This window comes from Dermacentor silvarum, chromosome 6 (assembly GCF_013339745.2).
Source record: "Dermacentor silvarum isolate Dsil-2018 chromosome 6, BIME_Dsil_1.4, whole genome shotgun sequence".
Classification (NCBI taxonomy): domain Eukaryota; kingdom Metazoa; phylum Arthropoda; class Arachnida; order Ixodida; family Ixodidae; genus Dermacentor; species Dermacentor silvarum.
Genome location: NC_051159.1, coordinates 40,420,836 through 40,436,600, shown reverse-complemented (window position 1 = coordinate 40,436,600; position 15,765 = coordinate 40,420,836). Strand labels below are relative to the sequence as shown.

Here is a 15,765-nt window from a genome sequence, read left to right as displayed (position 1 = left end):
GAGTGCAAAAAGCACATGTAATGAAATACATCCTCATATTTGCAGGTCTACGATGTTGATGGCGTTGCAGAAGAAGACCAAGCTCCGCTGAACCAGACAGTTCTGCCTGGACGGCGATCAGGTCACAATGATCGGTTTTACGAGGAGTATGAGTATGAGCGGAGGGTGCGGAAGCGCAGGGCCAGGCTTATTTCAGCAGCCGAAGAGGCATTTACTCACATCAAGCGGATGCAAGATGAAAATGGTACGTCCCAAGAACATTAATTTGCATTGAGACATAAACGGCTACTGCACCTCACCACGCATACAGACTTAAAAGGGGAAATTCACCATTTAGCAAACTCCCAAAGAAAATCCAACTGAAAGACATTAAAATACAAAGTAAAGATGGTAGAATCCAGAGGAAATCCAGCAGAAGTTTGTCACGATATGGGCAAGGAAAAGTAGCTTACTCACTAATGGCTATTCGATGCAGAACACATATGCGACCACGTCAAAATATGAATGGGAGCCACACTTGTTAGCCACTACACAATTGCTGAAGTTGCTCATTCAGCAAGTTTGTGCAGGGTGTGTAGCTTGTGTGGTACCACCTCGAAAGGTGGCTTTGTGTGTGCGTGTATTTCAGAGTCAGTACAGCAAATTGTCTGCTCCTGCACATGGATGGGTCTACTGCGGGTTTAAAGCTTGCAGAACTTCAGTCGCTGCTGTCCGTATAATTACTGATGAGAAGATTTGCCAGGTGATAGATGGCAGACACAGAGATGTTGGAAGATCCTATTAATAGAACAACCACCTCCATGATACAGGTCTCATCAGAAAGGTCTCCCATGTCTTTGCAATGTTGTAATGTCTTCAGCTGGTCACAGCTTCTTGTGACTGCTCAAGTTGCCTAGCCTTCTGTGTCCCGTGATGTGCAAGGGGCCTACAGAAGCTTGTCTAGCTGCTTCCCATGTAATTACAATATAGCAATATTGCTTTCACAAGCACAAGTATAGGAGCCATCATATAGTGGGAGACATGAAATGAAACTCGCATGCTGCTGATGTTCTAATGATGTTCTAATTTGTATCTCTATACTGTATATGGGATAGGCCAACAATTTCTTGCACCTCCACCTAGCTTTTGCAGGTGAGCAAGGAAGTTCACTGTGCACATGTACAGTTTTACCAAATCTTAAGAAAAACCTTTTGCCCCAGTAGCATATTGAAGCACTCATAGCACCGTAAATTTAGCAGTCGCACACAACGACTTTTCGTGGGCGCGGGGGGGGGGGGGGGGGGGTGCAGCAGGGTAGTACAAGTCTCCACTTGTGCTCCAGCCGCGGCTGAGCATGGCCGCGCAATATATCTTGGAGTATTCTGCAGTGGGTTCAAAGGTTAGCCGACCTGAAAAATCTGATGGCTTCATGTAAGCTGTGTTCTCGCGCACCTAGTTCGCATTGAAGCGAGAGGCAGCACAGCTCACCGCTGCTGCCACTCTTCATCACGTCAGCATTCGGACAGCCGGTGTCCGTGGTTATCAATTGAAATGTGTTCATCATTGCCTGTGTATGTGTGACACCATACGTGTCAATTTAGTTAGTAAGCGAATGTTTATAGCAGTTTATACACTGATAAAACTACTAACCTTACTGCATATAGCTGTCTAATAATTTGCTATCACAATCAATGCTTTATCTTTCAAGCGAAACTGTGGCTTTTTTGACAAAATGGACCACCAACAATCATGTACCACAACTCTATGTGTAAAACCAAAGTGAAAATAAGCTAGCTGATTACCTGGAAAAACCATTTATATATCTGGCTCTGTAAAACATATGCACTGTATTGTATTTAAACTGCTTGAATTGGTCGATGCAGTGATGCGCTGTACAAGTGCTTGTCAGAATGCCAGTGCATAAATGTGTGCACTACAGAGGAAAAGACTGAATCTAAGACTTATCATACAGCTGTAGAATGAAAGTGGTGGTGCCACCTGTCTTAGGAGCAGAAGTGATCATTGTGTCATCACTGTGGGCAGACGAAAGTACGGTCGGCACTTGCACCAAATCTGCCATTCCCTGATAACATTGAACCACCACTTTCCACTAGGCAAATGATTGCAGCTTCTGTTGATATTCTGACTCTCTGGTACTTCTACAAGGAGCCGACGGGTAGTGAAGCCAAGAGAAGCATAAAGGAAATGAACTGCTCATTTATTGAACTATTGAATTAAATAACGGTAAGGGTTAAATTGAGAACAAAGTAATATTCTTAATTAAATAAAAGGGAAATGAATGTGAAAGAGAAGGGAACTTTGCTGCTGGTGGGAGCCATACAATCTGCCCATGATATATGTGATTTTCTACCATTTGAGCTATGGTGCCAGCGATCTCCCCATCCGCTTTATTTCGTCATAAAGTGCACTCCAATACGCGGCGGCTATTGGTCGCTGTGGTCGGCTACACCGCGACCGCCACGAGGTGCCGCCACGAGTCCAGTGGCTAAGCGCACTGCGGCTTTCTGAGGACAGCTGCGTTTGGCTTACGTTTAGCGCGGCGTAGGCACCAAATCGGAAATTCGAACTGCGCGCCACGGTGACATCTCGGACGTCACGGTGATGTCTCCGCCGTAGCCTTCGCAGCGCAAGGCTTTGGAGGAGGAAGGGGAGCACAATGGAGGCCATGTTTGATTGCCGATAACTCCGCTTCTGCGGAACACATTGAAGTACTTTTTGTGGCAAAGTGATTCTGAAATATCCTATTTTCAGTTCAAATGTCTTTCTCCACTTCGATAAAAAGTATATGTACCCTTAGGAGCAGGCAACTTGGCAATAAACCCTCGCATGCTATCTGAAGCCTCAAGACTGGCCCAGTCAAAACCCTCGCTATACAGCTAGTGAATGAGAAGAATAAAGAGGACAAAGGGGCTGAGCTTTCAGTTGCAGCCACAAGAAGCCAACAGACAATCATGCCAAGGAAAGCACAGGGGGAAATAACTGCTTTTTTATTGGACTGTATAATTAATTAAAGGTTAGGTTTATAAACATTAATTAACATTCTCCTTCGAGCGTGTGAGAGGAAACACCTAAATTGTTTTTTATAGGCCACAGTGGTTAAACACTTGTCTCACGTAAAAGTGTTTGATGGGTGTAAATTTTCAAAAGGGAAAACTACTTGTTACATGTTTTTAACTGGTAAGATTTGAATTCACGCGTGGCAAGTAATCAGTGCTTAAAAACGAATTCAGTGTTCCCTCTCACGTTGCTCTCTAAATTGCGGATGTTACACGACCCTTTTTCGACGCTTGTACCTTCACTCTGGTCCTAGGATCAGCTTCAAATCCGTGAACCAACTAGTCGAGTGCTGAGTGTTGACCTCCCTTCTTGCATGCAGGGCCGGCCATTCCAATGGACCCAACAGAGGCTGCACAGGCCATCTTTCCATCCATGGCCCGTGCTCTGCAGAAATACCTGCGCATCACCCGCCAGCAACCCCGCCACACCATGCAGGGGATCCTGGAGCACCTGTCTCAGTGCCTTCACTACGACCTCAGCCCGAAGGCCTTCCTCGAAAAGTACCTCCAGTCGACTCCCGTGCTCCAGGACGACCGCGAGTTGCGCCCAGTCCAGACGTGGGCGCTCGTCTGTGACGTGCTTCTCTCGCGGCCACTCAAGCCAGGCGTCACGTTCCTCCTCAGGCAGGGCGAAGTGTCCCTGCTGGTCAGCATTCACGCCCTGCCCCACTTCAACGTCACCGAGGAGATTGTGGACCCGAAGTCCAACCGCTTTGTGCTTCGGCTCAACTCGGAGACCTCAGTGTGACGCCAGGTGTGACTGACGTGTCCTGGTCAGTCAGCTAATCTGAGCGAAAAAAAAGAAAAGACTCGAGCAGACGTCAACTTGGAGACCTTGTGACGCCAGGCACGACAGACGGGCCGTGGTCAATCGGACGCTCTGCAAGAAAGGCTTGAGCGGCAGTTTTTGCCAGCTAAGAGACGTCGGTGTGATGCTGGTTGTGACGGACACATGCCCTGGTCAATCAGAGATTTTTTGCAAGAAGGACTCTGGCACCATTGTCCAAGGGAGGTGCGTCAGAGTGACGGTGCCGTGTGTTGGACGTGTGGGTGACCAGGCTGAAAGTGTTGCATGCTGGTGTGACTTGTTGCTGTCCAGCCTGTGATCTCTTTCCTAAATTTTGTCGTCTGCTTGTCCCTAAAATGTATGTTTCCTGGTGAAAGTATCGAACCAGCCCGGATGGTTTACAACACTCTTGCATATCAAGCCATCTTGGTGAACTTGTCGCAGTTTGGAATTACACTGTCGAATATCAGGCCAGAAACTCAGCTGGCTCAGAACAATTACATGAAGTGTGCATCATTTTGCAAAAGATATATATATTAGATTTTTTTTCATTTGTAGTTACTATTGTCTGCTGAAGAATGCTGTAAAAGCCACCAATAGGGCATATGTGAGCGCTCCAGTTCTGTGTTTTGTTAATATGCCTTCCTATTTTTTAATTTATGAGACGGTTGTAAAAAAGAAACACTTAAATCAGATATGTGGGTTGGATTTGGAATTTCTTGAGCCACAGACTTTCGCAGCCATCACTGTACTCCTATGTACTAACATGATAAATAAGGACGCTTGCATTTAGGGGTACGTAAATATTTGAAACTTTCGAACAATGAATTTAATAGTGTCCTATTCGATTCGAAGACCGAATCGAATAGTCACCATTCGAATACTTTTTGAATATTTCAAAACGTTAACTGCACCCAATTACCATAAAATTGAAGAAAAAGTATGGAAAATTTTAAGCTCAGCGAACATAGTATAGACATAAAACATGAGAACTTGGAGTAATAGAGCAGGCTACATCGCTTAGCTAGCCATACTTTACAGGCTGCGCAGCGATCATTCGCACTCTCAGAAGAGTCCTGTGCATGCAAAGAAACTACTTGCTTTCTCCTAAGGCTCCATTCGTGCTTTTAATAAACAACGCTTCGGAACATACTATGTAATGGCAGAAACTTGCTAACTTTAAGAATACTATTATGTGATTATTGTTTTATTTTAATTGTGATCAGCTGTTCATTATTCGAAGACTATTCGAAAGGTATTCGATTTGATTTGATTGTCTTCTGACACAATTTAATTCGTATTCGATTCTGTCTGAAAAATCGCTATTCGCACATCCCTACTTGCATTAGTGGCACATAAGTTGCAGAGAGCAAAAAAAAAAACACAACTGTGTCTGCCTAAAGCTACTTCAGTAACAAAATTATGTTTTAGTGCTGTTCAAACACAAACTGATATTGTGGACAGAGTCCTTTCCATAGTTCTGAAAATACAGTTGTGGATTTCAAGTCACATATTTAAAGGGACCCTGAACCGCCTCTCGGGCTTGGTGAAATAACATATTCCACAGGTAGCATACGCTGCTGTGAACATGTCAGCCAAGTTTTGCTGTCGTACGCAGTGCGTGGAGCTCGCAAGCGGAGCGCTAAGTCACCTTTCTGTCAGACGTTCTCGTTTCAACAGAAGCCATGATCCTCACTCTTTTCTGTGTGGTTTATTTCGTAATACAGCTCATTCCAATATGCGGCTGCTATTGGTCGCTGCGGTTGGCTACACCGCGGCCGCCGTGGGGTGCCCGCACGAGTCCACTGGCTAAGCACACTGCGCCTCGCTGAGGAGAACCGCGTTTGGCTTACATTTAGCGCGTTGTAGGCACCAAAATCGGAAGTCGTGGTGTCTACGTTAACATTCAAAATGAAATTTGAACTGCGCGCCACAGTGACATTTCGAAAGTGAAGCATTGTGGCCCCGCCCCACTCCGCCGTAGCCTTCGCAGTGCAAGACATTGAGGAAGGAAGGGGAGAACAGCGGAGGCCGTGTTTGATTGCCAATAACTCCGCTTCTGCTGAACGCATTGAAGTACTTCTTGCAGTAAAGTATTTCTGAAATAGCCTTTTTTCACTTCTAATGTCTTTCGCCACTTCGATAAAAAGTGGTTCAGGGCCCCTTTAATATGTTCGTATACCTATTGCTCTTACAGGTTTGATCAGCTGTCAAGGTGCATTGTTATTCTGGCATGTGATGTGCTGGCTTGCATTAGTTGACAACAAAAAAATGTAATGTAATCTTTTGCAATGGCATCATTCATCAGCTTCAGTTTTGCTGCATTTCTTAGCAGGATGCGTTATGTCATCTTCCCCCGTCAATTGTTACAGCTGGTACAATGACAATCGCTTGACTGTGAGTCATGTACCTTTTTCAAGTACAGACCATGCATCACAATGTTCTGCTACTGCAATAAGCTGTTCCACTATGCCTCTGAACACACCTGATGAAATCATATCTCCTTTGTATTGAACCGTAATCTGTTTCATGCAAAGCAGGCGGTGCTACGAAGACTAGAGAGACTTCTCTTTCCGCTCGCACTTGTGATTCCGCGATCAAAAATTTGTTCGTCGTATACAAAGGAAAGATTTAGGTATACGTTATGTAGTTTGATGTAGAATTAAGTCTCGTACTCTTTTGTCACAAGCTATGATTTAGCTATTACTTGATAGGCATCGCAGATCTGAAACTATTTACCGCCGAATGAGCAGAGGGATAGGTTTCTGCAACCAGTAGCCACAGTACACCACTTGCGCTCGCGACCCAAACATAGTACGCCGCGTACTGGAAGTACGAAGGTGCACAAGTAATTTGCAATTTGACATAACATTACATCTACAAGTTGTAATATATGCAGTAGTTATTCCATATAAACCATCGCATATCAAAAACGACTGCACTGCGAAATGCATAGAGTAAGACTCCTATGACTACACCACTTGCATAGCTTTTGTGGCATTGCCTGCCAAGCATGAGGCGGAGTTTAGTTAATACGGTTACAGTGCTAAGGAAGACGAAAATAAAGCATGAACTGCACTGATCAGGCCCTGGTTGTGTCTATGTCTTTGTCTTCCTTAGTGCTGTAAGCCTGTTTCATAATGCAGTAACCAGGTAGCCCAGCTTCCAGCAGAGTATCGTAAGGTCATCACTTCAGCTTGATAAATGTGTGTGATAAAGATAGCTCTTTGTAATAGTAATGAACAGAGCTTTTCATGCCAAGTAACTGCGGGCTTTCAAGATGCCCGCGTTTAGCCATGTTCCCTGACACGTTTCATGCAAACTCAATTGAAACTTGCACTCATGGCTTGTCATTCTTTACACGACGTATAAGTAGTTCTGTGTGGCAGCTTTCTTTGTGTGTTGTGCTATTTGCCAGTGTGGAGTACATGTGAGTGACGTGAATGTATATTATGAAAGCACACATGTGTGTATATATATAGCCAAAGGATTGTTTTCCTTGCCACGGAGAAACTAAGTGCTTAGAATGCAGAAGTTAAACGTAGTGAGCTGTTGCCAACGACGCCATCTCAGCAAAAAGCTGGCCCGTAACATCCTGCTGTGTTTTTTTTTTTTTTTCGGTGAATTGTTTTCAGTTCATGCAATGCCAAATTGACCTCCTCAGCTGCTCCACGGCGATGCCATGTTTATTTATTTCACATTTACAAATTCAACATGCAGTGGTGATGCTGATGTTCTTTTTTTTATTATTTTTTGTCTTCTTAATGACTGTTACTGAAATACAGAATTAACTAAAGGCATAGGACAACGAAAGCCACAAGAAAATTTTTGATTTTCCATATGCCCGACAAACATTGAAAAAAAAAATTTCTGCACATGTCACTTCCTTTTTCATGTTAAACATCCAATGAGGGAGTAAAAAGCATATTTCTTAAAGCCCTTTCAAGTGCACTAAAAAGGGATTTTTGAGATTAATTGCCTCGGAAGTCGAATGATCAATCTCTGAACCTGTGCATCAGTTATTATAGCTTGTGGTATCCACATATAGGTAGCAATGCAGCTCCTATGCCATACTTATGAAAAGCACCAATATTACGCATCTTTAGTCCAAGGAAGAATCAGGGATCAAATTGTGGGGCATTTTAAACATAAAACACGCTGTTAAGTATAGCATATGATTTGTAATATTTTTCAGCATTGCTAATTGTGTTTGAAAATGGCAGCATGAAATGTGTACATCATAAGTGGGCATCGTTTCAATTCGTGGAAGTTGTCTTGTGTTGACCACGAAGTCATTCATGTTTGACTAAGGTGGAACCACTATGTTTAGGTCACACTATTTTCCCCAAATACTCAGTATGTGCCACAATTTTATTTTCACACTCGTTATTTTGAACTTTTCTTCCTTTCTTTTTAAGACTCATTGACCACAACTTTTCAGGGATAAGTCTGCTCTGACAACAGTAGTTTTGCTGTGTCAGTGCAGTTGCCATATTGATGTCTAGCACATTTAGGCCTAATTAAATGCGCACACATGATATCAATCGTGCACACTTTGTAAATCTTACTCTCAGAGTGTCACATGAATAATGACTTGCAAGCGTTGGTGTACAGGCTGCCATGTGTAAAAGTTTACGATTCTTTTGTACTCTACAGTTTTCAGCTGTAACGATGGCAAAAGCAAAATGGGATGTTACGGTAGAACATGTAATTGCAGGTACGTGGTGATTTGAAGATAGCAATATGTACATATAATGTAGCAAGATATTTCCATCCACTCCTTCATGTGAAGGAATATGGTCAATGACAACCTAAGAATGCACTGGCAAATTGCACTGGCACCGCTGTTCAAACCAGAAAATTTGCATGCCAGCCAGTTGCGTTTTCCCACTTCTGTGACATCACGGTAAGGGGGGGGGGGGGGGCAAACTTCTTTTAATATTGGCATCTATCCGAAGCTATGTCTAGAAGCATGGAGGCACATAAGGCAGGTACCGTGCAGTGTTGTGGGCGAGAATTTGTACTGAACTTTTTAGGTTGTCACCACGTGCAGTGTTCTGTGTCATCTCTTTGTGCTGTAACTTCAGCATGAGCTGCGCGAGTTCATCTTTGGCACTGTTGCAATTGAAGCATTGCTGCATGAAAACTTAAAAGCATGCTTTAGGTGAAAGTCAATTGTGATTTTCATTTTCAAGGACACACAGAATTGAAAATTGCCTCATTTATGCTATCACTGAACCAATTTGACTGAAATTTACTGCATATAAAAGAAAGTGCTACAAATTCTGGTGGCTGTTGTTAGCAGCTTATTTATTTTGATACTCAAATGTGTTACAAAAAGTCACAAGAATTTGTAAATCAAAGAAAAAAATAGAAAGCTGCATCATAATAATGTATACCTATTTGTGTTACAGTGGAAATGCATATCACAATTTTGTAAACAACAGATGATTGAGCATTTAGAGTGGTCACATTCATCATGTTAATTTAAAAATTGCTTTAATTTACCTATATTTCTAAACTTCAACTTTGCTTATGTGACTTTTGCTAGTATTTTGTTAACAGAAATGCAGCACTTTGCATGATCATGTGGAGCATCAATTCTGTCCACTTTGGATGCTCTAAACAGATGTAATTTGCAATGTCGCAGTATCTGCATTTCTTGTGGCTTTCTGAAGTTGTAAACATAAGGTTTTATGTGCTTTTTAAGTACTTAGCATTTAGCATTTAGAGGGGTCAAATTTCAATTTGTGATTTTTTTTTTTTTTTCATTCCGGAAGCATAAATTGAAAGTCGGCTTGGAACAGTCACTAGAGTGTTGCAGGAATTATATCTATTTAAATCAGTTCAGTGGTTTCCAAACAAGATTGTGCATATCTGTGTCTCACATGCTTTCAAATTGGAAGGATAATTGAGATGTTAAAACCTTCTCTTAAAAGACACAAGCCATTTCTCCTGCATATATGCAAACACCTCCTGTAGTGCATTGTTCTCATGTCCCAACCTGTTGTACTGCATGTCTCTGGTACGAACACCTACGTGCTGCAGCCATTTAGGTGTAGAAAGCACACTGCCTCTTGGAAAGGATGCAATAAATGGATATGATTATTCTTTACATGTGTGCCGGCCTGCATTACTTTTTCTCTTCTGATGAAGCAGCAAAGATTTGGCCAACAAAGGTTTTGGAGCACCATGAGTGGACTCAGTGGAGTACAACTTTAAAGGAGTACTCACATATTTTCGCAGGTATAGAAACTTTCGCACACCTCTCACACATAAAAAGATGACATATTGCAAGGAGTGCGAAGGTTATGCAACACTTAAAGATATTTTAGTTTGGTACTAAAGTTCACCTTGAAATGCTGAACTTGGTGTCATCAACACCGCTGTGTCATCATGATGCAGAGCAAAATTTGCTGACGCCATGTAGCAATAAGGCAGGGTACGCGGATGTTGCTCATAGATAAAGGTGCTGACATGTTTCTCCTCACTGTGCTTGCTTGTGGCAGTTGCAGCAATCACAGGAACTTAAAAAGCCAGTGTATCATATGACATCGGTCGTGACACATCCACCTCTTCGATACCGAAACCAAAACTGCTTTGCAGGAACAAGTACTATAGTAAATTATTTAGGCTGCTGTGGCAATTGCCAGTATATTTTCTAGGGTTTAGATCTTCATCTAATGCAAAAAGGAGAGAGATAAGTCAAAAATGTAATGTCAATTAATTTTGAGGAGAGCTAGATATGTTAACTTAGCAAAATACTTGACATGGGTACTCCAGATGATTACAGTTGAAAGATGCAATAAAAATAAAAATGAGTGTAAAAACACTAATTAAAGAAAAAAAAACATGAAGTTAGAAAATAAACTAGCTACATGCACTAGTTTGCATGCATATAAAGGATATGCATGCAAACTGTGTAAATTCTTCAGGATTTGGTTAAGACCTAGTGTAACGTAAAAATATCAAAAGCACCTTTGTTGCATGCAATGCAGGAGTGATGCTGCCCCAAGAACGTCTCGCAGTTCACCACATGCATCATGATGGAGGTTTAGCTAGCTCTTTGAGTCATTTCCTGATTTAAATGTTGTCATATTAAATCTAATTGATATGGTGAGTGCGTCACATAAATAAAAGGAGCCATATGTATGTGGCTTTTCCACATTCAAATTTCTCATAGAGCTAGCATTCTTCAGTGTTTTTTGTTTAATTCCATGTTGAATTGCAGAACTTAAACTTTTTCATCCAGTATGAACTAGAAGTGCACATCGTCTGCATCGATGCTAGGCAAGAGACGTAGATTTCCTCAGAAAGATAGTGGTGTCACTATCTGTCACTGTTAAGGCAAAGCAAGGTGTGTGCTACGTTTCATTGTAAAAGTGACAGATGGCGCTACCGTACCTTTCTCCAAACCACAGCACCTGCGCAGCACCACAAACAACATGTAGTTTTGGTGTATTCTAGATGAAACAGGCAAGTGCTTCATCAGTACAAGTTGATGGGCTAGCAGATTCACATGTTGAAGCAGCACTGTGTGAATGACAAAGGACAAAAGGACACAAAACAGATTCCACAGGAGCTGATGCATTCCTAATTATGTTCTGTATGTCATCTTTTTGCCCACTGCTGCTTCAATAAGTACTGCATCTAAATATACAGTAATAAACCAAATACACCCATAAAATAACACTTGGTGCAAAAATGTTAGTGCGAACAAGCCAGCAATTTAGCTGAAAGAGCCATATGTATACATGGCTCGCTTCCTTACACAACATCCAGTGGTTGCCTGTTTCACACTTGTTTCGCGCTTGTTGCATCATTCACAGTTGAAACAACAAGCACCACGCTACAATTTTGATGCATTAATTCGGAGCTCTCATGCTGCGAAATTTAAGACTGGCAGTCTCTTTCTGCCTCTTTAGCATGGCAGTCTAAGAAAGAGTTATAGTGCAACGATTCTATCTTGATGCCATTTGTTTGGCACTTTGTCAGGTGTCTGAGCAGTGCTCCATCCACGTTACCACCGAGGTCGCCTGGCCCTAAACGGTGGATGATAAGAAAGAGAGGCTTGAGCAGAGCGAGAGGAATCCTTTCATTATACTGGTCTAGGTCAGGCCCGCGTTTTTTTTGGACAGCTGGTCCTCACCTTTTTCCTGCATAATTCCGAGCATCCCTCTTTTGCCTAGCATGTAAAAGGTCCAGCCACCTTGCTTACATTTCACCACAATGGTGAATGTGCTTGTTCCCTGACCTGCTTTTTATCTGGTGTGTGGATACCAAAATGTGGTTGAATGGTTCTGCCAAGCGTACCTTATTACAACACGTAATTCAATGATTTTATTTTAAATTGCTAACGGCAAGAGGTTTATGTGCCATGGTAAGATAATTGTTGTCTCTGTCTGCATGCAGAAGCCATACATCTGTTTCATACATTTCCCGTGTTGACTTCTTTTTTTCTGTTTTCTCTACGTCTTTATATTATAACCTTTCTTTCCCCTATCTTTACTCTTCACCTGCATCTTTCTCATGGCCGCGGGACAGTTCAGGTATCCACTAAGAAGTGTGACAGTGACTATGACCGCAGCCCTTTATTCCTACCTCCTTTGGTCCTTCTTTTCACAACAAACTACTGCTACTACTACTACTACTACTACTACTACTACTACTACTACTACTACTACTACTACTACTATACTACTACTACTACTACTATTACTACTACATTGCAATGAGGCTTTCTATGGGATATCCTCTAAAGAACACTCAAAAAAGGTTGTTGGCATAAACTTGTTCTCAGTTTTCTCTTGCCTTTCACAAAGACCCCTATTACATGCTTACATTATTTGATCTCTGCAGTCTGTAGCAAAGTATGATTAGCATGAGGCATGCTGAATGTTTGCACTCGCCTAAATCAAGTTCTTTTTTCTTCGAAAAAGCATCATGTTTGAGTAGCATAGATAAGAGATTTAGGAGCTGCAACCTAAATGGGTGCCAACCCTGTCAAAAAAAGCAATTGACTCCAATTGGGAAATTTCCAATTGGTGCCAATTGGAAAATTTCCAATCGTAAATTAGTACATACTGGACCAATTGAACCAACTGGAACGTGACCAATTGTTTTTTTTTTTTTTTTTTTTGGTGTGACCAATATTGTACCCAATGGGTGCCAATTGGTATAAACCCAATTAGTTGGAATGACCAATTGCACCAATGGGCAATACCAATACACGTATATACCCCATAAAGCAAACCTAAATAAGATTCCAGCTGTCAGAAACAGGTTTGCTATAGCCTTAGTGCTGCATGCATATATAGCTATAAACTCACTCCAGTTTCCTTAATTGGGTTCATAAACTGAAAGTATGATTTCCCAGTTGGTTATGTTCTAGCTAATTTATTCCTATTGGTAGTCCAATTAGACTCAGTTGGGAATGTAAGGTGGGCCCTAGCTGGTTCAAACTGGCAAGTCCAATTGGACTCAATTGGTTGCATCCCTGACTCAATTGTAACCAATTGGCGGTAAGGATTTCCCAATGGGCCCGCTGATTCCAATTGGCAAGTCCGATCAGACTCAATTGGTTTCAGTTTGACTCAATCATAACCAGTTGGAACTATGGATTTTCCAATCGGTTCCAATTGGGTCCAGTTCATTGCAATTGGCAACTCTAATTGGTTTCTCCTCTGACCCAAGCGTAACCGGTTGGAAGTCAGGATTTTACAATTGGTTCCTATTGGTCCCAGTTGATTCCTATTGGAAAAGCTGAGTCAATTGCTTTTTTGACTGGGAATGCTTGTGCATGCTTGCCATAATGTTAAACACTGTTCTGACCCACATTTTCAAAGCCGTCAAAACTCTACTACAAACTTCTGGTACCCAAAGTATCAAACTTAGCAACTGTAAAGGTTTTGAAATAGTTAATTATTAGATATTTTAAATTTATATGATGTTGTCTGAAAATGCCAGGCATGGCGTCATTAACATTACGGTGAAGTCATGGCTCAGAGCTGAATTTTCATATACACTGTGTAGCAATAAAGCTAAGTATGATGGTGCTAATTAATTCTGTGGTTCAAAGGGTTTGGATCTTCACTTAACACAATATAAAAGTTACCACTCAAATGTATTGCCTCCGTAGTCCTTTAAACTTGTATGCATACACAATCTCAGCGCTTGTTCACTGTTATGTGCTGTCATGTCCTACTACAGATTGATGCAATAAAAAAAATGAAACTGAGTGCTAGCTCAACAGTTCAAAGCCACACTTGGTAGTTTGGTGGCAATGGCAAGCAACAATTTTTTGTGCTGTTTAACAAACATATAACACACATTCGATTCCAGTGAGTTTACTTCGGACTGTATTGAACTCTGTTCGAATTCTTATTGCCACAGATGGATTGTGTATTCCCCAGCTGAAGCCTCATGCACAATGTGGCCGAAGGAGCATTTCGTGCTTAACAAATTAAGTAGCCCAGACTGCAAGGTGCTGAAAATATGATCAAGTTATCTTTTGGGATTAGCGCAACTCAAAATGATACTGTGAAAAAAACAAAACAAATAAAAACAAGGCAATCTAGAAGAAACAGGTGATGTGGGGGGCACACCCTCCTGTCTCTACAGCTATTTCTTCTAATAGTAATGGAAATACCAACTCACCCAAACCGCAACCCTTATGATTAAGCCATGCTGATGGTTTTACTAAATATGGCATAGGCTGTGCCAAGTATTGATAAATTAAAATTATTGGTTTAATTTATTTACATATGAACCAATACCAAAAAATTCTGCTTATGTTAGACCTGTATATTTTGTTCGTATGGCTCAAGGATATTAGGAATGGCAAAATAATGTGGCAGATGACCTGCAAGCATGTTTTTTACCTGCAGTGAAAAACAAAGCACAGTACGTACATGTTAACAAGCACTCATTAAATGCTTGTTAAAACCTTCATTTCCTCCCTCCCCTCTATAAGCTGTATGCCTGAAAGTATTGCAAATAAATAAGTTAATGTGTAGTCTTGTTTATACTTTCACTGCTACATATCGGGGACACCTCAAGGATATGCTGAAACCAATGCTTAGAGTAAGGTGTGTCAAAATACTTTGATCATCGATGCAGTACTCATCACCAATGCAGTACACTCATAGCAGACTTGGCTTTCTAAGAATGCATAATGCAAGGATGTAAAGTCTGTGATAAAAAAAAAAATGGGGGTAGAAGGTATGTGTTTTATCAATTAAAGCAACACTCCCCCCCCTTCAGCCCATATGTTTTCAATGCAAACAAATAACAATGAAGCAACTAAAATGAATCAACTGCACAAACAATTCTACGTGCAGCAACAAAGCATTGCAACAGCACTAAGAGTTGGCAGTGTGTTGGTTGTGTTAGCAAGAGATAATTGCGCAGGATAATCGAGCGTGAATTAACTATCATATTCCAGAAAAAAAAATGTACATATGCATGTATGTTGCAACAACAAAACAATTTAAAAAAATAATTAACCTGATACAAACAAGAGAGAGAGAGAGAGCTAGAGAGATCTGGTTTTAGTAGATCTCACCAACCATTATAGGTATAATGTGAAAAGTCGTTTATGAGTTTTTGTCTGAAGCAAATCGATATGTTGTGTCACAGTTAGGCACATAAAAAACGTATACAGTACGTGAAGTGAAAACGGAGATGAGGCAAATATGACTCACTGCTATTTAATTGTCACATTGTGAAACTTAAAAGCTTTGAAGGTTGCAGAAGCAAATGCCAAAACCGAGGCTTGCCTTTGAGCGAAAGCAGGATCGCCACCAGATCTGAAAGAGAAGTAGGATCTAGGATACAGAAGGACGGATGTATGATACAAATGTGCACATATACGATAGAAATAGGAGAAATGGCGCTTTTTAAATTTGTTAGTAAATTTTTGCG

The 15,765-nt window shown here is 41.4% G+C and overlaps 1 protein-coding gene across 1 annotated transcript in view; it reads left to right on the top strand.

Moving 5' to 3' along the window:
- The window catches only part of LOC119455452 (vang-like protein 2), a 157,240-nt gene extending 147,280 nt beyond the window's left edge, over positions 1-9,960 (top strand). Inside the window, exons 5-6 of the mRNA XM_037716855.2 lie at positions 46-244; positions 3,377-9,960. Coding sequence (XP_037572783.1) covers positions 46-244; positions 3,377-3,804 — 627 coding nt within the window. The 3' untranslated portion in view covers positions 3,805-9,960. The remainder of the gene's footprint in view (positions 1-45; positions 245-3,376) is intronic.
- Positions 9,961-15,765: the final 5,805 nt, after the last annotated feature.